Below are 24990 nucleotides of genomic sequence, written 5' to 3'. Positions count from 1 at the left end.
GTCAATGTATTTTGCTGTACTTGTTTGGTCTGGTGACCTCGTGTTTCACCCAAAAGCCGCCAGAGGAGGGCGTCCAAACTCCATATAAAGAATTTATCAGCCTGCAAAAAGCTATCAACCCAGCTAAACAGAACACAATTGATGAGGAAAAAGGTAAAATTATCGCAGAGAAAGCACCTCCAAGGGATCATTCCTCAAAATGGTGAAAGAAGGCTACGTTCCTCATCAAGTGTTAAATGCTGATGAAACCGGCCACTCCATTCCATCAAGCCATCAACGTCCATCACAAAGGTAAATAAAAACGACTTTATTATACTGTAGAGTTTATTTCTTTAATTATAATTCCATAGTACATGTATTATACATAAAATAAGGTATATGTTGTGTAGTTTTAAGGCTTGGAAAATTAGAAAGTAGACAATTATGTTTTATGGGGACCTGGGAACAGATTACTCTCATTTTTGTGTTGGTCTGAATAGTCTAAATCAGGGGTGCTCACACTTTTTCAGCATATGAGCTACTTATAAAAACTACTAAGTCAAAATGATCTACCCACGACAAAAATGCAAAACATAATTATTTTCAAATATTTTAAGCATTCTTTGTATGTACAATGTATGTTGATGTACCTTGCATAACTGAATAAGCCAATATTGCACAACACACATAATAACTACATATACATAACATAATAAATAACTATTAAAAAATGTTTGTAATTACCTGAGTTTACTTTGATGACTTGCACTGAATTGAATCAGCCAGGGATGCATAGTCCGGACAGTAGCTGCTGACAGCCAACCTCAAGCACATTTCCAAATGTTCATCATTCATGGTGGAACGGTATTTGGACTTAATGATCTTCATGTAGGAAAAGGCTGACTCACATAAATAAGTGGAGCCGAATAATGCAGTCAAGGAGGTAGCACATTTCCTCATGTTGGGGTACTTTTCCTGTGTGAGTAAGTTCCAGAACTATCCATGTGAGAACACTCACAATCTGCGATGTCTTTCCACATTTGCTGGGTTAAATCCTCAGCCATGGCTTCACGGCGACGTGTAACTGTATGTCTTGACAGCTGCAGAGCTTTGGTTGAAGATAATATCTCTGCCTTATTTTTAAAGTCTCTGAACAAGGAGTCAGCTGCTTCAACGAATGCTTCTTTTACCATCTCTCCGTCTTGGAAGGACTTATTGTTTTTAAAGATGGAGTGACTCACCCGGAACGATGCTTCGGTGGCGACTTTCGCTTTTTGAATGACTGCTGTCCGGACAACTCGGACTTTAGTTCGTCCACCTTTCTCTTTCTCAGCTGGCTTTTCGGCGGGAAGCCAATGTCGTATTTTCCATGAACAGTCCGAAAATGGCGCTCCACATTTTCCCATTTCGTATGAAAGTAATATGTTTTGCCCCCGCTTGATCCACTTGATCCCGCTTTCTCACTCATTTTGATCACCATATGTTTTAGCAAGGGCTTAAAATCTGAGGTAATTCGCTGACGAGCTTGTAAATTTTGCTGCGTTTAGCGCCGTTGTTTACGCATGCACGGCGACCTAAAGGTAAAAATTCAGTTCTCATCTGAATGGTTGCCCTGTCAATCAAGTGACGGGACGTTTGATAGGCTGACAAATGTTTTTTTTACTGTCACGCTGCGATCGACCAGTATTACTTCCGCGATCGACCAGTAGATCGCGATCGACGTAATGAGCACCCCTGGTCTAAATAGTCAATCAGCAGTAATCAAAATGATGAACAGAAAGATTATTTATTCTTGGAACGGCACAGAGAGTGCTTTTCACAGGAGAGAGAGAGAGAGACCAGTGGGGAAGAATTGCGCCTGCTCTCACCTACAGATGTTATTTAGACAGAGGGTGGGAATTACCTCATTTTAAAAAGAGCCAATCAGCTGTGAAGGTGTGGAACATATTAGACTGAAATACTGAAATAAGAATGGTTGAGTAACAGTACACACTACAAATACGTAAAGTTATAAGGTAAACTACACACATTTAAAAAAATAAATATTTGTCTCACCCCCATGGGTGGTGTCTGTCCCCCATTACCTCGGGTCCTCTACCAGAGGCCAGGAAGCTTGAGGGTTCTGTGCAGTATCCGTGCTGTTCCCAGTACTGCGCTTTTCTGGACCGAGATATCCGATGTTGTTCCCAGGATCTGTTACAACCACTTGTCAAGTTTGGGGCGTCACTGCCCCGAGTGCTCCGACCACCACACACACACACATATCTTTTTCTTTCGGCTTTTCCCTTCAAGGGGTCGCCACAGCAAATCGGTGTCCTCCATATTTAGAGGTTTGATCCGCATGTTTGTTTTGGCCAAGCTTTTACCGGCATAAGACATGTCCCTTTGTGACTACAGAACAAGCAACTCGCTCAGTAAAAGGCTCCCAAACACAAAATGGTAATATATATATATATATATATATATATATATATATATATATATATATATATATATATATTGGGAGGGCGGCCCGGTAGTCGAGTGGTTAGCACACCGGCTTCGCAGTGCAGAGGTCGCCGGTTCGCGTCCCGGTCAGGCCTCCCTGTGTGGAGTTTGCATGTTCTCCCCGGACCCGCGTGGGTTTTCTCCGGGTCCTCCGGTTTCCTCCCACACTCCAAAAACATGCATGGCAGGCAGATTGACCACTCCAAATTGTCCCGAAGTGTGAGTGTGAGAGTGACTGTTGTATGTCTTTGTGTGCCCTGCGATTGGCTGGCAACCAATTCAGGGTGTCCCCCGCCTTGTGCCCGAAGACAGCTGAGATAGGCTCCAGCAAACCCTGCGACCCTAATGAGGAATAAGCGGTACGGAAAATGAGATGAGATGAGAGATATATACATTGGATGTTTAAGAATGTGCATATATAAAATAGTCTTATCAATTTTAATGGTTTCCTATGGGAAATTAACTTTTGGGATACACACTTTTCGCCTTACACACTGTCTGGGAACCAATGAGTACTGGAATTTGAGTGAAAATGACAAAAACCCTGGCATTGTAATGGACATATTTTTGCACATCGTCTGGCAGTGAATGAGTTAAAGGGGTTTCAATCATGTAGTGTTTCCTTTTGCAGGCCGGCCTGTGGTAAATCTTATGATAACATATGTAGGAAAATAAATTGTATCTTATGATGATTAAAAACGCACAACTTCCTCCATGAATAAACACGTTGGTAGTTGAGGAAAATAAACTGTCCTGACCACAATACAAGAAATAATCTCTGCCGATTTTCTTTATTTACCAACATGGTACATTGTTACAGATTCAATTTCCAGGCTTAATTCCATTATGTTATTTATCTTTTGTTATTTTTCATAAGCTACTGCCAAAATAATTTTCCCCAAAGGATGACCCCTCCCAGCATGTGCCTCCAATATAGGATGCTGCCTCGTTTCGGCCTCCACAGCTCATCGTGCGCCAGAGTTGCCTTATAAGCCGCACTGAGGATCTGATTTGTGTGTTGCAGATTACCGCCTATAACCGACGCACTTTCGAGACAGCACGGAACAATTTGGTCATAAATGTCATGGCCACCGAGGGTATGTACCAGTGTGAGAGTTTAGCGCCCACACACACACACACACACACACACACACACACACACACACACACACACACACACACACACACACACACACACACACACACACACACACACAGAGCAGATCCCCCATTAAATCCTGAGGGCTAAATCACCTCTGGAATGGTGTAATGGGCTCTTCTAAAAAATAATGACTTAAGTTTTTTAAATAATAGAAGTCTTTTTCAGGCTGGGCAAGGTCTACTTTGACATAGAGCCAATTTACTGCGACGAGATCTCCTCATCAGGACCAACGATTGTAATGATATGAGCAAATCATATTTGCATGTTCAACTAGTGATGCCTGGCTATAGACCAAAGGAGCATGCCACACATGTCAATTGCCTTCTCCCTCCAACCAACACAGCCGTCCTAATAAAGAACCTCAACTCTATCCAGAAGTTGTATCATTTACCGAACCAGTTTACACAAAGCAACACAACAATGATACCAAAACCAAGCCAGCACATGGATTAACATCTGCCCTAATTCCCTTCATTGCTCTCTTCATCCCACCGTAGAATTCCCGCTGCCCTACCAGGCAGAATTTTACATCAAAAACATGAACGTTGAGGAGATGCTGGCCAGCGAGGTGCTGGGAGATTTTCTGGGAGCCGTCAAAAACGTGTGGCAGCCCGAGCGCCTCAATGCCATCAACATCACCTCGGCGTTAGACCGTGGAGGACGTGTACCACTGCCGATTAATAACCTGAAGGAAGGGTAATGATGTTGGGGAAAAGAATATTGATAAAAATATGCATGCCGGCTTATTAAATGCAATGAAACCGATGCCCAACTAAGTATTTGTTGAGCATCCTTTCATAGGACAGCACAGAATCAAGTACAATTTGTTACAATGGCGCTTCACTTGCGGACCAGTACTTGGATATACAGTGAGACCACAACTTACGAACTTAATTGGTTCCGAGACAGAGTGTGTAAGGCGAAAAGTGTATCTCAAAACAAATTTCCCATAGGAAACTATTAAAATGGGAATAATCCGTTCCCGGGTTTCCATAAAATAGTTTTTAACTAAATAAGCCTTAAAACTACACACAACATAACTTATTCTATGTATAATAAATGTGCTATTGTAATGAACGAAATGCACTGCATTGTATTATAAAGTCACAAAGAGAGGCACATTACACGAGGACTGTAATTAAAGAAATAAACTGTGCTCTAAAACAAAGATTTATTTACCCTTTTGATGGTCGTTGATGGCTTATGGAAGGACAGTCACCTTCCATAAGGACTGTTGGTAACTTAACCTCTGGTGTGGCTTCTCTTCTTTTTTCTTTGGAGACTCCTCATCATTTTTGCTGATTAAAAATCTGTTGCTTTCTGACTTGTAAGGTCTTACGAAGCTGAGGCATCACATTATCGTTCATCATGTTGATGATTGTCATAGCCAGTCTTTTCTGGATGGAACTGTACAACACCCTCAGATGTTCCCGAACCATCCGTTACTGGCTTTAAAATCCTCAATAAGCGCAGAACTTTCAGGTTGGCGCATGGCGATATTGGCGTGAATTAGCTGTGCTTTCTCACATAAAATAGCTTTACTTACGCTGTCGCCGGATAGCTGCTTTTCGTGAATTCTTCGATTGCCCGAGACCGTCGCTTTGAGAGCACGGAAACACCTTTTGCAACAGACGCACCTTTGATGGCTTCTCTGTTCCGGAGAATGGGAGCAATGGTTGACTTAGCATAGCCGTGCTGGGCCACTAAAATCACACAAACGCACACCTTGTTCGTGTTTTTCAATTATCTCCTTCTCAGCGACTGTGATTTTATTTTGTGTCTTCTTGGGCTGAAAATGAGCCTGTGGTTTTTTTTTTTTTTTTTTTTTTCGGTCCCATCATAGTAAAATTATCAGCAAAAAGCTCCAAGTAGGCGATCGACATGTGCATTCAATGAGAGGGGGTGTGCAAAGTAGCGCCGGCTGGAGCACTGTTCGGTCGTGTGCTTCCGCCGAAGATCACTCCGCCAGCCGTGGTGGGTGTGTATTATGAAAATAGTGCTTATTATAGGTTTAATATTCATAAATTTGACGTTCTTAAGACGAAAACTTTGTATGATAAGGTGTTTGTAAGTTGAGGTCTCACTGTATTTTTTGAGTGGCAAAGGTTGATTTTACCTCATGCCATCTGGTGGAAGAACATTTTTGATTTGTCTCACTGTGTTCTCACTGTGTGTATATTTTTAGTTCCATTCACTCATTCACTGCCAGATGTGCAAAAATGTGTGTACTCCAGTGCCAGGGTTTTTATCATTTTCACTTCGATTTCCAGGACCCACAGAATATTGAGTTTTAAGACTACATAGACATTCAATTCAGGGTAAGGAACCATAGCCTCTCTTCTTTCATCAGAAAGAGTTAATTCCTAAGTTTTATGGGTCTTCAATTATGAGCTTGAAATGAGGGTGGTTGTCCAAAATATAATACAATACATGCATATTGGTTTATATAGTCCTTTAAAGGACAATACAGAAAACACATAAGCCATGATTGGCGTTTACCTGAGCCCTTAAAGGACAACCGACACCATTTTTTTGTTTCCTAACTGACATCAGAAAAACGTTTTATAACATCTAAAATACCCAAAACATGCGGGCTGATATTTTTAGTCAAATGCAAAACACCAATAAAAATGACTTAAAGTCTCCAAAAACAACTTCAAAATGAAACCGGAAAAGGCCAGTTTCATAAGGTCGCGGCCCCTTTTTTGTGACGTCATGCCAAGACGTCTTGCCTTGCTCGCGAATCAAAACAATGGCTTCAGATTCGGAGAAGACGCTTTCTTGTTACTCATCCAGTTATGAATATGATTCAAATAGTTCTGAAGAGGAAAGCATAAATGTGTGCAATCCATTAAAGGAGTTCTCCTATATCAATTCGAGCCGTCAAGGACAGCATGTAGTGTCTCAGAAAATGCAAAAGATGGCGCAAAAGCTCCATTGGAAATGGGCTGATTCAAATTTGGGAATTTGTGTCAGCGAATATCAAATAGTAGTCTTGGTGCAACACTTATAATCCTTTTGTAGGTTCCAGTAGGCTTGTAGACACCGCTGTTTGCAGCTCTCTCATCAACTGCCCTGTGAAAACCACAACGGAAGCAGGTTGAGAAAGTGAAATAAGTGATACAGCACAATACATTTCACTGCCAGTATTGCTGTAAAGATGGATTTTATCCCAGTAGATTTTATTATTATATTTGTTCATGCTCAGAATGACTCATTCACGTCAGAAAAGTGAGCTTACCTATGTATCGATGAGAAGGTTTCTTCAGCCGTCATCTGTACAAATGTGAAGGTTTCGGACGTTTCGCCTCCTATCCAAGAGGCTTCGTCAGCGAACTAAAGTCTGACTGGTCGTATCGGCCCTATTTATATATCCCTAATGTCCAGAAATGGTGGCGCCGGACACAGCTATGATAGGTCCCTACTCTCAGGTTGGGGGGGCAGAGGACCCCTCCCTGTGGCCCCACTGATTGTTCCTACATTCCTGACTAACGACTGGCCTATTACCCCCACTCCCACCGGTATCACCTCATCAGCATAACGACCCTCATCAGCATTACGAAAGTTGCCTAACCTGTTTTGCCTAAGCAGGCTATTGTATGAACGATCCAAATTGAACCTCATCCCACCAGACCGGTTTAATGAAGGATTTTGTTGTTTTATAAGAATCGCTTCTTTTACCCCCCTTTCAAACCATCTATGTTCTTTCGCTAAGATTTTAACCTCATTGTCGTCAAATGAGTGGTTGCTAGCTTTTAGGTGCAAATGTACTGCCGATTGAGGTCCACTTATATTATCCCTGCGATGTTGATAAAGTCTTTTTTTGAGAATTTGTTGAGTCTCCCCAATGTACTGCTCTTTACAATTTTCATTCTTACAATGTATGGAATAAACTACATTACTTTGTTTTTCATTTGGTAGCCTATCTTTTGGATGCACTAATTTTTGCCTTAACGTGTTTGTCGGTTTGAAGTCTCCAAAAAGTCAGACTTTAGTTCGCTGACGAAGCCTCTTGGATAGGAGGCGAAACGTCCGAAACCTTCACATTTGTACAGATGACGGCTGAAGAAACCTTCTCATCGATGGACCACTCCTGTACGACTGAGGGCTTACACAGACTTACCTATGTATGTACATCAGTGTGAACTGTGGGTCTGCATCTGGCTGGTGATAAGTTGAATGTCAGGTTCCATTCTAGTTACAGCCAGTCTCAAGCACTGATGCAAATGTTCTTCTGACAATCTTGATCTCATCGGAGATTTCAGCAGTTTCATGAGAGAAAAGCTTTTCTCACAGATATACATGCTGCTAAAAACTGTGGACATTTTCATTGCGTGTTTTTTGATGTTTGGATATGTGTCGTTTGGGAGGGTGGTAGAAGTCAATTAGACTGTTGGGCTTTCAGACCATCACAGTTCTGTAACTCAGGTCCAACTTCTCCATGGTTTGATACACTTGGTCAAAAATATCCTCTCCCGTTGTAGTTCCTTTGAGACTTTGGAGGGCTGCCAGCTCCTCTCACATCTCAAAGTTTGCGCTAAATCCACGAATAAAAATGAGCAGTTGCGCTGTGTCTTGCACGTCCGTGCTCTCATCCAGTGCTAATGAAAAAAGTCAAATTCTTTCGTCTTCTGATGCAGCTGGGCATATACATCCCGATTTCTTCACAGCGTCTGGTGATTGTACTCGCTGACAGATCTACGGCATTATATGCATCTTTCTTCTCGGGACACAACTCCTCCGCGACAGCATCCATATATTTCTTAACAAACTCTCCGTCCGTGAAAGGCTTACCGCTGCTTGCTATCAGCTTAACAACCCAAAAGCTGGCCGAACGGATGCCTTCTTCAGCTGAGCTTGGCGTACAAATGTATTCTGCTGAGATAGTACTCCACTTTTCGCTTTGAGAGTTTGTCTGCTCGTATTTGGCCTTGCAAGCTATCGTACTTGTCTTTGTGTGACTTTGAAATGACTTAAAGTCTCCAAAAACGACTTCAAAATAAAACCGGAAATGGCCAGTTTCATAAGGTCGCGCACCCTTTTTTGTGACGTCATGCCAAGACGTCTTGCCTTGCTCGCGAATCAAAACAATGGCTTCAGATTTGGAGAAGACGCTTTCTTGTTACTCATCCAGTTATGAATATGATTCAAATAGTTCTGAAGAGGAAAGCATAAATGTGTGCAATCCATTAAAGGAGTCCTCCTATATCAATTCGAGCCGTCAAGGACAGCATGTAGTGTCTCAGAAAATGCAAAAGATGGCGCAAAAGCTCAGTTGGAAATGGGCTGATTTGTCTGCTGGGAATTTGTGTCAGCGAATATCAAATAGTAGTCTTGGTGCAACACACGATTCACCATCGCGTTATTTATGTGTTTTCCTTCTAATTTCGCCATCAACACGAAGTTTTCAGACCAAACAAAGGACCACAAAATGCATTGTGTGTCGCTTTCTCGGTCAGGGGGCGTTCCAAATGTGACGTCACGTAGGGGATCGTCATCAGCTCGAAAAAAAGACTTCCTGGATATTCAGCGCGAGTCTTAAAACGTAAAATATAGCTATATGCGGTGGAATTTGTAAAATACAAAAATGTACAAGTCATTTGAAGTGAATTTACAAATTATGGACACAACTTGGCGTCGGTTGTCCATTAACAGCTGAATCTGTAACAAAGTGCTCACATGGAAAAAATGGAAAAGGGAAAAAAACATTGCCAGAGGTCTGACCAGTGCTTTATTCATCATTTACACATCAAAGAATCATCCCTCCATGTCTTTCTTCTTGTTCCTCTCCATAGGGTGTACGTGATGGTGGGCGCCGACGTCCCCTTCTCGTCATGCCTGCGTGAGGTGGAGACCCCCCACAACCAACTGCGCTGTAGTCAGGAGATGGAACCCGTCATCAGCTGTGACAAGAAGTTTCGAGCGCAATTTTACATCGACTGGTGTAAAATCTCTTTGGTAAAGTGACACATTTTCTTTCTCTCAAATAAAACTTCAAAACACAAACCATGAATTCAATAAAAATAAGAATTTATTCCAGACATTTTAGCGGACATTCACTCAGGGACCCCGAAGTTTGTCTATTTTGCTTATCCCTTGACACACATATTTTTATGCTTCCAGGTTGACATCAACAAAGTAATCCCGGTTTACGTCAAGCGTCCCGAGCCAGGTCCTGGGGTGCTGCCTGAATTCGGGGAGTACAACCCCCCGTCAGAGTCTCTGAAGAGCCGGGACTACTTCACAGACTTCATCGTGACGCTTGCTGTTCCTTCGGCGGTGGCGCTGGCTCTCCTCTTCATGCTAGGCTACACCATGTGTTGCCGAAGGGAAGGGGTGTGAGTATGCTTGGCCTTGCAATACAATCAAACGGGGCTGAACGACAGTCACTAAAAGGCATTAGCATTGCTTATGGATGGTGCCAGAGCACTAGATTTGTCTCAATGAAACCCCCCTGCTCACTACAACATTGTTTTTGGATACCACAAGATGGTGCCAAAGTCCTTTTTTTTTTCTTATATTTTGTTTGAATGTGATTTCTCAGTTTAGTTGAACAAAGTTCCACATGATAGGGGCAAAAGCAATCATTTATTGATACACAGTGTTCGCTGAAGTCTCACTTTTATATTTGGGCTTACACAAACACTAATCAGGACCAAAGTGGCAGCTTTTCCATCACCCTCCATCTGTTGCCACGGCAACGACCTCTCATTGTAAGCCATGTCACCTTTTGCGGGCTTGAGAGCTTGCATCCCATTGTCACCTCACCAATGTGTCCTTTTCATTGTCGTTGTGTCGGTAAGGACTGCTCGTGGTATTTAACTCATTCCATCTTTGTTTTGATTCTAGGAAAAAAAGAAACATGCGAACATCAGCGTAAGTGTTTTGCCTCTCCTCTTGTTTCTTTTCCTTTTTCCCTGTCCTCCATGTTGATATTCCATCAGCGTTCTTGTCCTCATCAGTGTCCATTCATCCGTGAGGGCTGCTCCAAAATATAGCCACGATATTAGATGACCTCAACGTGTATAGCTGCCTTTTACGTGTTTAGTATGGAAATGCTAACAGATGGGGTTAAAAAAAAACATATTCGTAAACTGTGGTTTTTTTTTTGCTAAAAATGCCTTAATATATGTTGTTGTTTTTTGTTTTTTTTTTTTGGGGGGGGGGGGGGGGGTAAAATGCCTTATTGTACATAGTTGTTTTTTTTCGTGCTCCAAACGCCCTCCTGTATATACAATTTATATATGGTCGCTTTTTTGGGCAAAAACGCCTCTTTTATTTTTTTATTTTATTATTATTATATATATTTTTTGCCATACCAATTACCACCGATTGAGTCACTCAAAAGAAAGCAACCCTAATCGGCAAATGGTAAGTGCTCTGGCTTACCACCACAGAGGTGTAAGGTTCGAATCCACCACCTGCCCTTTTTCGGGCTATGAATGCCTGACTATACATGGTGTTTTTTTTGTAAAAGCGCCTTACTATACGTGGTAATTTTCTTGGACTAAAAATGCCTTACTATTATACGAACGATCCAAATTGAACCTCACCCCACCATATCGGTTTAATGAAAGATTAAGCTTTTTTTTTTATGAAAACTGCTTCTTTTACTCCCCTTTCAAACCATCTATGTACTGCCGATTGAGGCCCACTAGTATTATGCTTGCGATGTTGATAGTCTTTTTTTGAGAAATTGTTTAGTCTGCCCAATGTACTGCTCTTTACAATTTTCATTCTTACAATGTATTGAATAAACTACATTACGTTGTTTTTCATTTGGCAGCCTATCTTTTGGATGCACTAATTTTTGCCCCAAAGTGTTTATCGGTTTGAAATAAGTAGGGATTTTGTGTTGCCAAAGTACTCTTTGTAGTTTTTCAGAAACTCCTGCAATGTAAGGTACTGCTACTCCTCTCCTTTTTGTATCTTCAGAATTTTTGGTTTCATTCCCTATTTGTTAAACGACCACTGAGGGTACCCACAGTTTGTGAGTGCTCTCCTGATATGTTTTGACTCCTTTTCTCTGCCTTCAACGCTTGTTGGCCCTATGCTGGAGGGTTCTGATAACTTCTAGTTTGTGTTGTAGAGGATGGTTCGAATCGAAAAGTAAGTATTGGTTTGTGTGTGTAACCTTCCTAAAGACTTCTGTTTTTAGCGCTCTGTCCTCTTTTATAATTACTTTACAATCCAAAAAGGCTAGTTGGTTCTCTTTAATGTCCTAGCGAGTAAATTTAATGTTGATGTCTATCGAGTTAAGGTGATCCGTGAAGGATTGAATTTCTTGTTTTTTAATTATGACGAAAGTATCGTCCACATATCTAAACCATATGTGGACGATGTGCAGTACATATGCAACTAAAAGCTAGCAACCACTGATTTGATGACAATGAGGTTAAAATCTTAGCAAAAGAACATAGATGGTTTGAAAGGGGAGTAAAAGAAGCATTTCTCATAAAAAAAAAAGCTTAATCCTTCATTAAACCGATATGGTGGGGTGAAGTTCAATTTGGATCATTCGTACAATAGCCTGCTTAGGCAACATAGGTTAGGCAACATTAGTAATGCTGATGAGGTGATAGAGCCAGAAGAGGGTGTCCAAGCTCAATGTAAGGAATTTATCAGCCTGTGGAAACGGGCTGATCAATTCCTCACAGGAGCTTGATGGCCATTTTCTGCCTCTTTTTGGGTGAGACATTTCCCCCCAATTTTGCCTCAAAATGGCACGGAATAAATTCTTTAATCGATAGCTAACATGTATGCTTTCCTCTTCAAAACTATTTGAATCATATTCATAACTGGATGTGTAACAAGAAAGCATATTCTCCGAATCTGAAGCATTGTTTTGGTTCTCCAGCAATGCAAGACGTCTTGGCGTGACGTCACGAACTGGGGTCGGGACTTTCTGAAAATGCCCAATTCGCAGCTTTTTTTTTTTTTGATTTTTTGCAGATTTTGGACACTTTTATCATTTTTGTCACTTTTGTCATTTTTGTTGGTGCTTTGCATTTGAATAAAATTATACTGCGTATTTTGGGTATTTTAGATGCTATAAAACGTTTTTATGATGTCAGTTAGGAAACAAAAACGTGACGTCGGTTGTCCTTTAAGGTTTTTTTAATTAATATAGTCATGATATAAGAGGTAGACGACAATAACAGACTCTTATGTGTTGAACTTTGACCTGTCTAGCATCCAGCTGGTCCACCATAGCTCGATCCAAAAATCCACTAAAGAGATGCGCAACATGTCTAAGAACCGGGAAATCTCCTGGCCGCTCTCCACATTACCTGTCTTCAACCCGGTCAGCGGCGAGTTGGTGCCGCCTATCCATCCCGATAACTACGAGACCACCAGCATGCCTCTGATGCAGACACAGACGTGAGTGCAGTTTTTTTTTTTTTTTTTTTTTAATTTCCACTCACTCAATGTCTTTGACCGCAGAAATCTGCAAAACCAGATTACCATACCACAACAAGCATCACTAGCATCAGGTTTGTTTGCCTTACCTTTGTTGAGGATCACTAGCACGCATGAGCAGGCGGCAGTCACTTCCCAAATATTTTCGTGTATGGCGATCATTTCTCAATCCTTCATCCGTTGAAGAAAACTAAACATCTTTTTTTGTCGTTATGGTGGGATGAGTCTTAGAAAAATAATTGAGCAGCCCTGGAATCAGACAAGTGTAGTATAATGGCACGCCCTGCTGTTTGCATGGTCCACTAACGCCCTTTTCTTTTTTACTGCGCACAAAGGAGATAGTTATGTAATGTCGACATTTCGAAGGTTGGAGGTAGGCAAATCTTATTAACCAAAGCGGATTTTTGAACTTGGGGTCCAAATGATTCATTCATGAATATTCTTGTAGCTTTGGACGAAGGAGTAAAAAAGATTGAAAGAACCATCTTTTCTCTCAATCTTTGTAGGTAAATGGTATTCCTGAGGAGAAGAAGATGGCCGAAGAACTGAATTTGTGATTTCACTAAAGGTAGTTTAGTCACCAAATAAAGGAAATGGGCAAAAACGCATAATCAATCGGATAGACTACTTTGTTCATGTTAAGAAACTTAGATTGGATCCTCATTTTGTCTCATCTCATCTCATTTTCCGTACCGCTTATTCCTCATTAGGGTCGCGGGGGTTGCTGGAGCCTATCTCAGCTGTCCTCGGGCACAAGGTGGGGGACACCCTGAATTGGTTGCCAGCCAATCGCAGGGCACACAAAGACATGCAACAGTCACTCTCACACTCACACCTATAGGGACAATTTGGAGTGGTCAATATGCCTGCCATGCATGTTTTTGGAGTGTGGGAGGAAACCGGAGGACCCGGAGAAAACCCACGCGGGTCCGGAGAGAACATGCAAACTCCACACAGGGAGGCCATTTTGTATCATGCTGTAATACTGAGCTGATCTAGCAACCCAGCCACTACGCGACATCACGTGACTTGACAGCGATCAAAGCCAGTGTATTTGCCAGTGTATGTGTTTGACTTCTCGTAGACGATGAGAGTAGCGGCTGCTCTATGTGCTACGGCAAATAAATATCCTACTTGTATGATGTAAACGAGGACCATCTCGACCAGGGGTGGGCAAACTTTTTGACTCGCGGGCCGCATTGGGTTCTAAAATTTGACAGAGGGGCCGGGCCAGGAGCATTTGGAGGGAGTGTTTGGGCCGGAAATACTCTGAACAAGTTATGTCCATAATTTATAAAATCACTTCAAATGACTTCGACTGAGTGTATTTTACAAAGATTCCACAGCATATAGCTATAGTTTACGTTTTAAGACTTGCGCTGAATATTCATGAAGTCTTGTTTTCGAGTTGATGACGATCCCCATGTGACGTCACGTTTGGACCGCCCCTGATCGAGAAAGCGACATACAATGCATTTTGGGTACTTTGTTTGGTCTGAAAACTTCGTGTTGATCCGTGTTGATGGCGAAATTAGAAGGAAAACACATAAATAACGCCATGGTGAATCGTTGTGTGTTGCACCAAGACAACTATTTGATATTCGCTGACACAAATTCCCAGCTGACAAATCAGCACATTTCCAACGGAGCTTGGGCGCAATCTTCTGCATTTTCTGGGTGCTACATTGCTGTCCTTGACGGCTCGAATTGATATGGGAGGACTCCTTGAATCAATTGCAAACATTTATGCTTTCCTCTTCAGAACTATTTGAATCATATTCATAACTGGATGAGTAACAAGAAAACATCTTCTCTGAATCTGAAGCCATTGTTTTGATTCTCGAGCAAGGCAAGACATCTTGGCGTAACGTCACGAACAGGGGGATGGGACCTTCTGAAACTGACCATTTCCGGATTTATTTTGAAGTCATTTTTATTGGTGTTTTTCATTTAACTAAAAATATCAGTCTGCCTGATTTGGGTATTTTAGATGCTATAAAACGTTTTTCTGATGTCAGTGGGAAACAAAAACAAAAAATGGTGCCGGTTGTCCTTTAAATGTAGTATGTACAAACCTCATAGCACAGTAAGAACACTACAACCCAATTTATTAACTCTTTCTTTCAAAAGTCTTTCAAATGTGAAAAATATCCCTGATCAGTTAATAAATTTGTCTCAAGGAATATGGCGTTTACATACTATTTCGCAGCTACTTGGAGGAGGAAATGGAAATAGATTTAAATAACATATGCACCGTGATTTATCAAGATTGCGTCTGTTTTTAATAAGTTTCCATCGAAGGGGCAAAGTTAAAGAAATCAACATTTATTGAAAAATGGAATCACTTTCAACATTCAAAACATATTATTACACAACGAAATATTCAAGCTCAAAAATACCTACTTGTGTTAAATTCCGCCAAATCATAGATGGTTTGTCCTGACCGCGCGCTCAACAAACTCCTCACTGACGCCCTCGCCTTCACGCGCAAACAGTACACGTGTACCGTCACCGAGCACACGAACACAAACTACCTGCAGTTGAAATTTGCATACTCGGCACGGCAGCCAATCAGAAGCCTGCTTCTTCCGGACTTTTGCAAGCGTTATAAAGTTGTGCAATTGCATGTCATTTTCCAAAATAGATGCACAGAACCTCAGCCCAGAAGAAAGATTCAAAAGAAGCTAACAACATATGTGACGCTACAAAACGTAAATTTACATTAAACCGTGACTGTAAAGTGTTATGAAAGGGGCTTAGTGGCTCGTAGGAATCAATGCAAATGTTGCATTGTGCACCACAATGACAATCGACTACTGTAGCAAAATTTACAGCCATGCGCATTTGCTGTAAATTAAGCAAGGTAGCAATTGTAGTTGGTGCATTCTTGATTTAAAAAAAAAACCTTATACTTTGTGACAACGTTTATTAATGGGATTGGTCTCATTTTGCTTCAAGTTGTGAAAAATGGGGCAGGCAACTTTTCAGTTATCTGCCCTGTTGTTCGCTAACTTTTTGTCATGAGTTTTAGACACTGTTTGTACTATAATTTGGGCAAGTTCGGTGGGCCGGATTAAAAAGCCTAACTGGCTGTATGTGGCCCGCGGGCCGTAGTCTGCCCATAAGCAGACTACGGCCTCCTGATCTCTTGACTCTTTATTCTCCCAAAATGCATCGCGAAAGCGCTGAAGATCTCAACAGATTATGGGCCCAGGAGACGTTTGGGAGATAAAGTGAAGCCAGAAGTGTATCCAGACTTGAAAGAGCGGTGAGCAAACGAGGCTATCGCTAACCGGCTAAACAGCGGATGGATCAAGGAAGGGCAAGTAGGCGCCTTTGACTGGAATTCGACGGAGATGAAGCTAAATACGAGATATGGGAAACAAAAATGCTCGGACATTTTCATTTATTGGGACTAAAGAAGACCGTGCTAAGCGAGCCGGCGACGAGTTCCGAAATGGCTACGGATGCAGAGAAAAATGCAGATGCGTACGCCGAATTGATAAATATGCTTGATGACAAGAGCCTCTCATTGATAATGAGAAATGCGCCTGATGATGGAAGAAAGTCTTTGAAGATATTGAGAGAATATTATGCCGGAAAGGAAGACCACGGATAATAAATCTGTACACCATGCTCACGTCGCTTCAAAAGAGGAACGATGAAAGTGTTACAGACTATATCATCAGAGCCGAAACTGCCATCACAGCACTTCGAAATGCGGGTGAAACTTTGGGAGATGGACTACATGTGGCCATGGTATTAAAAGGACTACCAGCAAGTTTCAAGCCATTTGCAATCCATGTAGCGCATTCAAATGATGAAATCTAGTTTGCAGATTTCAAGACGAAGCTACGGAGTTTTGAAGCCACTGAGAAATTGAACACTGAGTCAGGGGACAGTGTGATGAAGACACAGGGTCGGAGTGGACGAGAAACCACCAAAACCAACACCCGTGACCAGCACAGTGATGACAGATGTGAGACAATGTCTTTTCGTCAATGGATGCTACAGCTTCGTGTTTGCTTTCAACATTTAGCTTGTAGTAGACGTACAGTGATGACACAAGCGTGAACACATAGTGTGTTTCAAGTGTGGGATCAAAGGCCACAAAGCGAAAGAATGCCGACAGAAGACATGGTGCAGTCATTGCAAAAGCAAGACACACAAAGACGCCACGTGCAGGCATAAGGACAAGGACAGACGAAATGACGCCAGGAAAGCGTCAGAAGATGGCGACACCGACATCGTGCTCAAGATGAGGGACAGCGAGACCTGAGCTTGGAATTGAAGCGGATTTATGTGGGACAGGAGATGTGAGACAATGTCTTTTCGTCAATGGATGCTACAGCTTCGTGTTTGCTTTCAACATTTAGCTTGTAGTAGACGTACAAATTCCACCATGACGTCCCTGATCCACTGCTGAAATGGATGCTTTGATCCTCTCCTCTTTCAACTAGAACTGCTTCATGTCATCACAAAGAGGGTACAGCAAGTCCTGAAGAATGAATGACTCTGTGTCTTTGTGTTGTCATATTTGTTATTTTTTCAAAATGTTTTTCCCAAGATGGCGGCGCGTGAACACGCAGCGGCTCCCCTCTCCCGGCAAATTGGCGTTTTCATGTGTATGTTTGTTAAAGTAATTATAAGTGCCTTGCATGCTGGGTCTGAGAGGACAGTAAATTCATCTGTGCTGTATGTCATGCATATTAGCATATTTGACAATAAAGCTGACTTTGACTTGACCAGATCCAGGGAGCAGTTGGGTCGCGACATCAGAGAGAAAGGATTGATGGTGGACACGGGAGCCACTTCGCATATCATCACTGACGTTCATGTTCAAGGATTTCGATAGCACGTTCAGACCGGAAAGACACCGCGTGGAGCTGGCGGACGGCACACAATGCAGCGGAGTCGCACATAAAAGGGGAGATGCTGAGGTCTCTTTGTTTAACATCAAAGGTTAAAGACATAAAGCAATGCTGAAAGACACTTTATACATTCCTTCATACCCCCAAGACATTTTGTCTGTAAAGAAGGCGACCACCAATGGGGCAACAGTGATATTTAAAGAAGGCAAAAATGCACTGATTACAAAAGGTGGGACAAAAATTGAGATACATGTGTATGTAAAGTTGTACGATTTACATATTGAGAAAGAGACCCAGATGAAAACACATTATGGCATGAGATTAAGGCCTAAGACTAGTGAGGTCTTTCATGAGCCTAACAGTCATGTATACAAGACAGGGATACACGCGAAAGTGCAGTCACAGAGATTAGGCCGAATGAACATAACCTCACACGACAGTTACACAAATGATGAACCTGAAAATAGAAGGTATCCTACCAGGGAAAGAAAGAGACCTAGTCACTTAGATGATTTTGTGGTTGAGTACAGCGATAACGATGGGGTACACACCACAGTGGACTACTGTTACAAAGCTGTGTGTGGTGTTCCGCAAACATATGCAGAGGCAATGAGATCAAATTATTCTCAAGAATGGGCAAAAGCCATGGATGAGAAAATTCAGTCATTAAATGACAACAATACGTTTACTGTAACAACCCTACCTGCAGGCAAGAAAACAGTGGGGGGTAAATGGGCATATGCTACAAACGTGATGTATATGTCAGAGATAAATATAAAGCACGATTTGTAGCAAAGGGCAAGAGCCAGCTGAAAACATAGACTATGAAGAGATGTTTTCACCAACAGCCAATCAAACCGGTATAAGAGTGGTGCTTCAAAAAGCAGCTCTGGAAGATGGAGAAAAGGATGATGTTTCTAGTTTACAAACTAGAAAAATCACTTTATGGACAAGGTCATACATGATTATTTACCTGATAATGAGTACAAGAAAAACCCAGGTGATTATTGTATTTATGCCAGAGTCAATAAGTGACAAGTGATCAAAATCAGGGACGGTGATTTCATTATTGATGACTACCAATACGCAAAAACAATTGTATTTGAGAGTTTACACACATTGTTTTTGGAAGCTGAAATGTGTAAGACAGAGGTCACATTGTTCTATTTATGTTGGTTTACATTACAGCAAACTGAGTATAAGTGGGGGTGTTGAGAAACTTGGTTGTATCCTCATTTTGTGTCATGCTGTAATACTGAGTGATCTGGCAACCCAGCCACTACGCGACATCACGTGACTTGACAGCGCTCAAAGCCAGTGTATTTGTATATTTGACTTCTTGTACGACGATGAGCGTAGCGGCTTCTCTATGCGCCCCGGCAAATAAATATCCTACTTGTATGATCTAAACAAGAGGACCATCGTGACTCTTTATTCTCCCAAAATGCATCGCGAAAGCGCTGAAGATCTCAACAGTTCACATTGCGCAAAAAAACGATAAGGTATCAAATTTACGCTTCATTTTAAATAATTACCTGAGTCACTGCCAAAAGGTACATCTGGCATAGGGCAACTCTAAAAACAAACGGCTGGGTTGTCTTGAGTTTTGATCAGAAGACATGCGAATACAACATGGATAAATTGAAGCGCATGTATAGATCGCCGCAGCGCAGGGGTGTCAAACATGCGGGCTGGAACCGGCCCCCAAAGAGGTTCGATCAGGCCCACAGGATAATTTGAAAGAGGAAAAATGCATAAAAAACATGGAATTAATATTTTTAATTCGCTGCAATTAATGGATTATCCGCTAAGGATCCATCAGAGTAGAAGACACGCCGCGTCACTGAGACAGACTGAAAACAGCAGACGGTGTCAATGCGCCATCTGCTGCTTGTTACAACGTTGTTAATACCTTGGTCTCTCCCTCTCCGCTACACCCTCATTAGCCAAAATGTCGTTGTCCAAACGGAGAAAAATAGATAAGGAGTGTAGAATTTTCAAAGAAAAATGGACCACGTCCTATTTATTTACAGAGATGCACGGAAAACCTTTGTGCTTGGTGTGTTTGCAACAAGTTTCGGTATTGAAGGAATATAATATTCGACGCCACTACGAGACTCATCACAGCGAAAAATATGGCAGGTTGCAAGGACAACTGAGAAGAGAAAAGATTAACGAATTGCTGGCGGGTCTGAGGAAACAGCAGTCAACTTTCATCCGGAGCCTAGAAGTCAATGAAGCAGTGGTAAAAGCCAGCTACCTAGCCAGCTAGCGAAATAGCATTAGCATCAAAGCCGTATTTCGACGGTGACTTTGTTAAACGATGCATGATGAAGGCGGCTGAACTTGTATGTTCCGAGAAGTGACAAGCTTTTGCCAATATTAGCCTGATGAGGAATACTATAGCAGAGAGGATTTATTGCATTTTCCGTGGCAATTGACGAGAGCACTGACATCACAGACGTGGCCCAACTGGCCATATTTATTCGAGGAGTTGATGAGACATTGGATTGGATTGGATATGCCTTTACTAGTCTCACAGTGGAGAAATTTACATTTCACAGCAGCAAAGTGATGAAAGGAATGAAAGTAGAAAAACGAAATTGACCGTTACCGAAGAGTTTCTTGAGTTGGCGCCAATGATGGACACCACAACAACCCAGGACATTTTCGGCTCTGTCGTTGCTGTATTGGACAGAGTTGGAGTGGATTGGTCCCGCGCTGACAGCCTGGCTACAGACGGCGCGTCATCCATGGTCGGAAAGAAAGCAGGTGTCGCGACAAAGTTCAAAGACAAAGTACAAGCCCTTAATGGAGGAGATCGTTTCTGGACATTTCACTGTATTTTGCACCAGGAGGCATTGTGTTGCAAGTCGCTGAAAATGGACCACGTCATTGAGGTGGTTGTTCGCACTGTAAATTTCATCCGGTCCAGAGGTCTGAACCAGTCAGTTTGACAAACTTTTCAGCGACAGCAACATTACCCACTGCCTGCCATACCACACTTTAATGTTAGTCAGCAGCTTCAAAACAACAGTTCTGTGATGGAATTCTACTGTTCATACAACTCCATAAAATTTCAGTACTATGTATTGTATGTGTATGTAATGTAGCCACAAGGGGGCACAAGCCAGTGTCTTATTGTGCCGGTGCCAAGCCACGATAAATACAGAGGGTTGTGTCAGGAAGGGCATCCGACGTAAAAGTTTTTGCCAAAACAAATATGCGAATCAACCTATGAATCCCATACTGGATCGGTTGAGGCCTGGGTTAACAACGGCTGCCATTGGTACTGTTGACCTTCAGGGTGCCAGTGGAAAAAATGACTACTGTTGGTCGAAGAAGCAGAGGAGGGAGGTGTGCCCGGAGGAAAAGAGAGGAATGGAACGCCAAGAGTATACAACTAAGAGTAGGAACTTTGAATGTAGGAACAATGACAGGTAAAGGTAGAGAGCTGGTTGACATGATGCATAGAAGGAGGGTAGACATAATGTGTGTCCAGGAGACCAGGTGGAAAGGGAGCAAGGCTAGAAGCTTAGGGTCAGGGTTTAAGTTGTTCTACGATGGTGAAGACAGAAAGAGAAATGGAGTTGGGGTCATCTTAAAAGAGGAGTTTGTTAGGAATGTCTTAGAAGTAAAAAGAGTATTAGATAGAATCATGAGTCTGAAGCTAGAAATTGAAGGTGTGATGTTTAATATTGTTTGTGGGTATGCCCCACAAGTAGGATGTGAGCTGGCGTAGAAGGAGAAATTTTGGTTGGACTTTGATCAAGTCCCACAGAACATCCCGAGAAGTGTGAGGGTTGTAATTGGTGGAGACTTCAATGGACATGTTGGCGCAGGAAACAAAAGCTGATGAGGAGGTGATGGGCAGGTTTGGACTCCAGATGAGGAACGCTGAAGGACAGATGGTGGTTGACTTTGCTAAGAGAATGGAAATGGCTATTGTGAATACTTTCTTTCAGAAGAGACAGGAACATAGGGTGACCTACAAGAGTGGAGGGAGAAGTACACAGGTAGACTACATTTTGTGTCAACGGCGCTATCTAAAGGAAATCAGTGACTGCAAAGTAGTGCTTGGTGAGAGTGTAGCCAGACAGCATAGGTTGGTGGTGTGTAGGATGACGCTGACAGTGAGGAAGATGAAGAAACCAAAGGCTAAAGTGAGGTCAAAATAGTGGAAGTTGAAAAAGGAAGAGCATGACATTGAGCTCAGACTGGGTGGACAAGAGGTCCTTCCAGATGACTGGCAAACTACAGCAAACATAATCAGAGACACAGGTCGGAAAGTACTTGGTGCAGGAGTGTACACAGAGAAAGAGGTTAGCAAAGAAGACGTGGGACACTGAGAGGACAGACGAGAGTAGACAGCAGTACAAGGAGATGCAGCGCACGGTTAAAGTAAATGTGGCAAAGGCCAAACAAGAGGCCTATGATGACTTGTATGCTCGGCTGGACAGCAAGGAAGGTGAGACTGATCTTTACAGGCCGGCGAGACAGAGAGACAAAGATGGTAAGGACCTGTAGCAGGTTCGGGTGATTAAGGATAGAGATGGCAATGTATTAACAGGTGCCAGTAGTGTGATGGCAAGATAGAAGGAGTACTTTGAAGAATTGATGAATGAGGAAAATGAGAAGGAACAAAGAGTAGAAGACGTGACTGTTGTGGAACAAGACGTAGCAAACATTAGCAAGGATGAAGTGAGGAGGGCACTGAAGAGGATGAAGGGGGGGAAGGGCACTCGGGCCTGATGATTTACCAATCGAGGTATGGAAGTGACTTGGAGAGGTGGCGGTGGTGTTCCTGACTGGGTTATTCAACAAGATCTTAGATAGTGAACAGATGCCTGAAGAATGGAGACAAAGTGTACTCGTGCCCATTTTTAAGAACAAAGGAGATGTGCAGTTATACTAACTACAGAGGAATAAAGTTGATGAGCCATACAATAAAACTATGGGAAAGAGTAGTTGAAGCAAGACTAAGAGCAGAAGTGAACATTTGTGAGCAGCAGTATGGCTTCATGCCAAAAAAAGAGTACGACAGATGCAGTGTTTGCTTTAAGAATGCTGATAGAGAAGGTCAGAAGGAATTGCATTGTGTCTTTGTAGATCTGGAGAAAGCGTATGACAGGGTGCCCAGAGAAGAGCTGTGGCATTGCATGAGGAAGTCTGGAGTGACGGAAAAGTATGTCAGAGCGGTGCAAGACATGTATCATGACTGTAAAACAGTTGTGAGGTGCGCTGTCGGTATGACTGAGGAATTCAAGGTGGAGGTGGGACTCCACCAGGGGTCAGCTCTGAGCCCCTTCTTGTTTGCTATGGTGATGGACAGGCTGACAGACGATGTTAGACAAGAATCTCCTTGGACCATGATGTTTGCAGATGACATTGTGATCTGTAGCGAGAACAGGGAACAGGTGGCGGAGAAACTAGAGATGTGGAGATATGCCCTGGAAAGGAGAGGAATGAAGATCAGTTGCAGCAAGACGGAATATATGTGTGTGAATGAGAGGGATCCAAGTGCAAGAGTGATGCTACAGGGAGAAGAAATAAATAAGGTGGTTTTAAGTACTTGGGGTCAACTGTCCAGAGCAATGGAGAGTGTGGAAAAGAGGTGAAGAAGCGTGTCCAGGCAGGCTGGAGCGCCTGGAGAAAAATGTCAGGTGTGATGTGTGATAGAAGGGTTTCAGCTAGGATGAAAGGAAAAGTGTATAAAACAGTGGTGAGACCAGCTATGATGTTTGGACTGGAGACGGTGCCACTGAAGAAAAGACAGGAAGCAGAGCTGGAGGTAGAAGAGCTGAAGATGTTGAGGTTTACTTTGGGAGTGACCAGGTTGGATAGAATCACGAATGAGTACATTAGAGGGACAACTCATATTAGAGGCGTGGGAGAGAAAGTCAGAGAGGCCAGACTGAGATGGTTTGGACATGTCCAGAGCAGAGAGAGTGACTATATCGGGAGAAGGATGCTGAGCCTTGCACTGCCAGGCAGGAAACCGAGAGGAAGACCGAAGAGGAGGTATATGGATGTGGTCAAAGAGGACATGAAGGTAGCTGTTGTGAGGGAAGAGGATGCACAAAACCGGGATAGATGGAGGACATTGATTGTGGATGTATGAAACAATGTGGATGTATGAAACGAAGAAGTATTGTATGTGTATGTATGTTTCATGTATGAAGTTTACAGATTTACAGGACAGGTGAACACTTCATTACACATTTAAAATCACTCTCCTTAGTTTGTAAGGTGTACACAGGGATTACATTGAGATTTTATATGCGTATGTGTAAGTGGTTTAAAAATTCGCTTTCTTTAAAAATCTCATTTAATCTTAAAGTGCATTACTATATTTTTCAGTACCAATTAAAGTTTTGTGCCTTTGTACAATCAGTGGGATCAGTTGCAATGCATATTTGTGAATTATAAACGTAAATTGCACATTTGTCTAAGGAAATATGAGGTGTTTCATGAAATGTTTTGTAAAAGGATAGTTCATTAAATGTCAATATTTTCCCAATGCTCCTGTGCTTCTTTACACCAAAACAATGGAAATACATATTTTTGCTATTTTTAGCAGAGTATGGGATAATTTTAATGGTCCGGCCCACTTGACATCTCCCTAGGCCTAGGGATGCGAAATGAGTTTGACAGCCCTGCCGCAGAGCAACCTCCTCCTCTCCTGCACATATGATTTCAAATTACGTTGAAGGCAGGGGTGAGGGGTGACATTTTCATCCTCACAGAGGGAAGGAGAGTCATTAAAGGTTAGGATGGAGGATAGTCAGATTCATTTGAATTCATTTAAAACTCCTAAAAAGAACAAAAATTTGTGTTTTTATAAATGGCTGAAAACTGTATCAGGGTGCCCCCGGTCTTCTGTCCAGTGACAGCTGGCATAAAGCGATTTGGATATTGAATGAATGAATGAGTTTTGCACCCCTTTGAACAATGTCTTGAACTTGAACAAACTTGAATTCCCGTGTCAATGACTTAAAATGCAGCTCCGAGTTTGCATGACATAAGCATATTGATGAACGTCTTAAACAACTTCTTGAAAAACGTAATTTG

The 24990-nt window shown here is 42.2% G+C and overlaps 1 protein-coding gene across 12 annotated transcripts in view; it reads left to right on the top strand.

The window, feature by feature from the left end:
- The window catches only part of sgce (sarcoglycan, epsilon), a 35206-nt gene that overhangs the window by 9010 nt on the left and 1206 nt on the right, over window positions 1-24990 (top strand). For 2 of the 12 annotated variants that reach the window (XM_089022965.1, XM_089022967.1), the window contains exons 5-13: window positions 3491-3563; window positions 4126-4324; window positions 9424-9586; window positions 9752-9966; window positions 10478-10504; window positions 12821-13009; window positions 13073-13122; window positions 13384-13421; window positions 13555-13616. In XM_089022965.1, the coding sequence (XP_088879091.1) occupies window positions 3491-3563; window positions 4126-4324; window positions 9424-9586; window positions 9752-9966; window positions 10478-10504; window positions 12821-13009; window positions 13073-13122; window positions 13384-13421; window positions 13555-13605 (1005 nt within the window). In that variant the 3' untranslated portion in view covers window positions 13606-13616. Of the gene's footprint in view, window positions 1-3490; window positions 3564-4125; window positions 4325-9423; window positions 9587-9751; window positions 9967-10477; window positions 10505-12820; window positions 13010-13072; window positions 13123-13383; window positions 13422-13554; window positions 13654-13758; window positions 13859-17797; window position 24990 lie in introns of those variants that run through there. The other 10 variants (XM_089022962.1, XM_089022973.1, XM_089022964.1 and 7 more) reach the window with 9 other exon arrangements.

The sequence above is a fragment of the Hippocampus bargibanti genome, linkage group LG20, assembly GCF_051943395.1.
Source record: "Hippocampus bargibanti isolate YZ-2025 linkage group LG20, ASM5194339v1, whole genome shotgun sequence".
Taxonomy (NCBI): Eukaryota; Metazoa; Chordata; class Actinopteri; order Syngnathiformes; family Syngnathidae; genus Hippocampus; species Hippocampus bargibanti.
The sequence above is the reverse complement of the archived record's forward strand: the minus strand, read 5'-3'. Positions and strand labels throughout refer to the sequence as shown.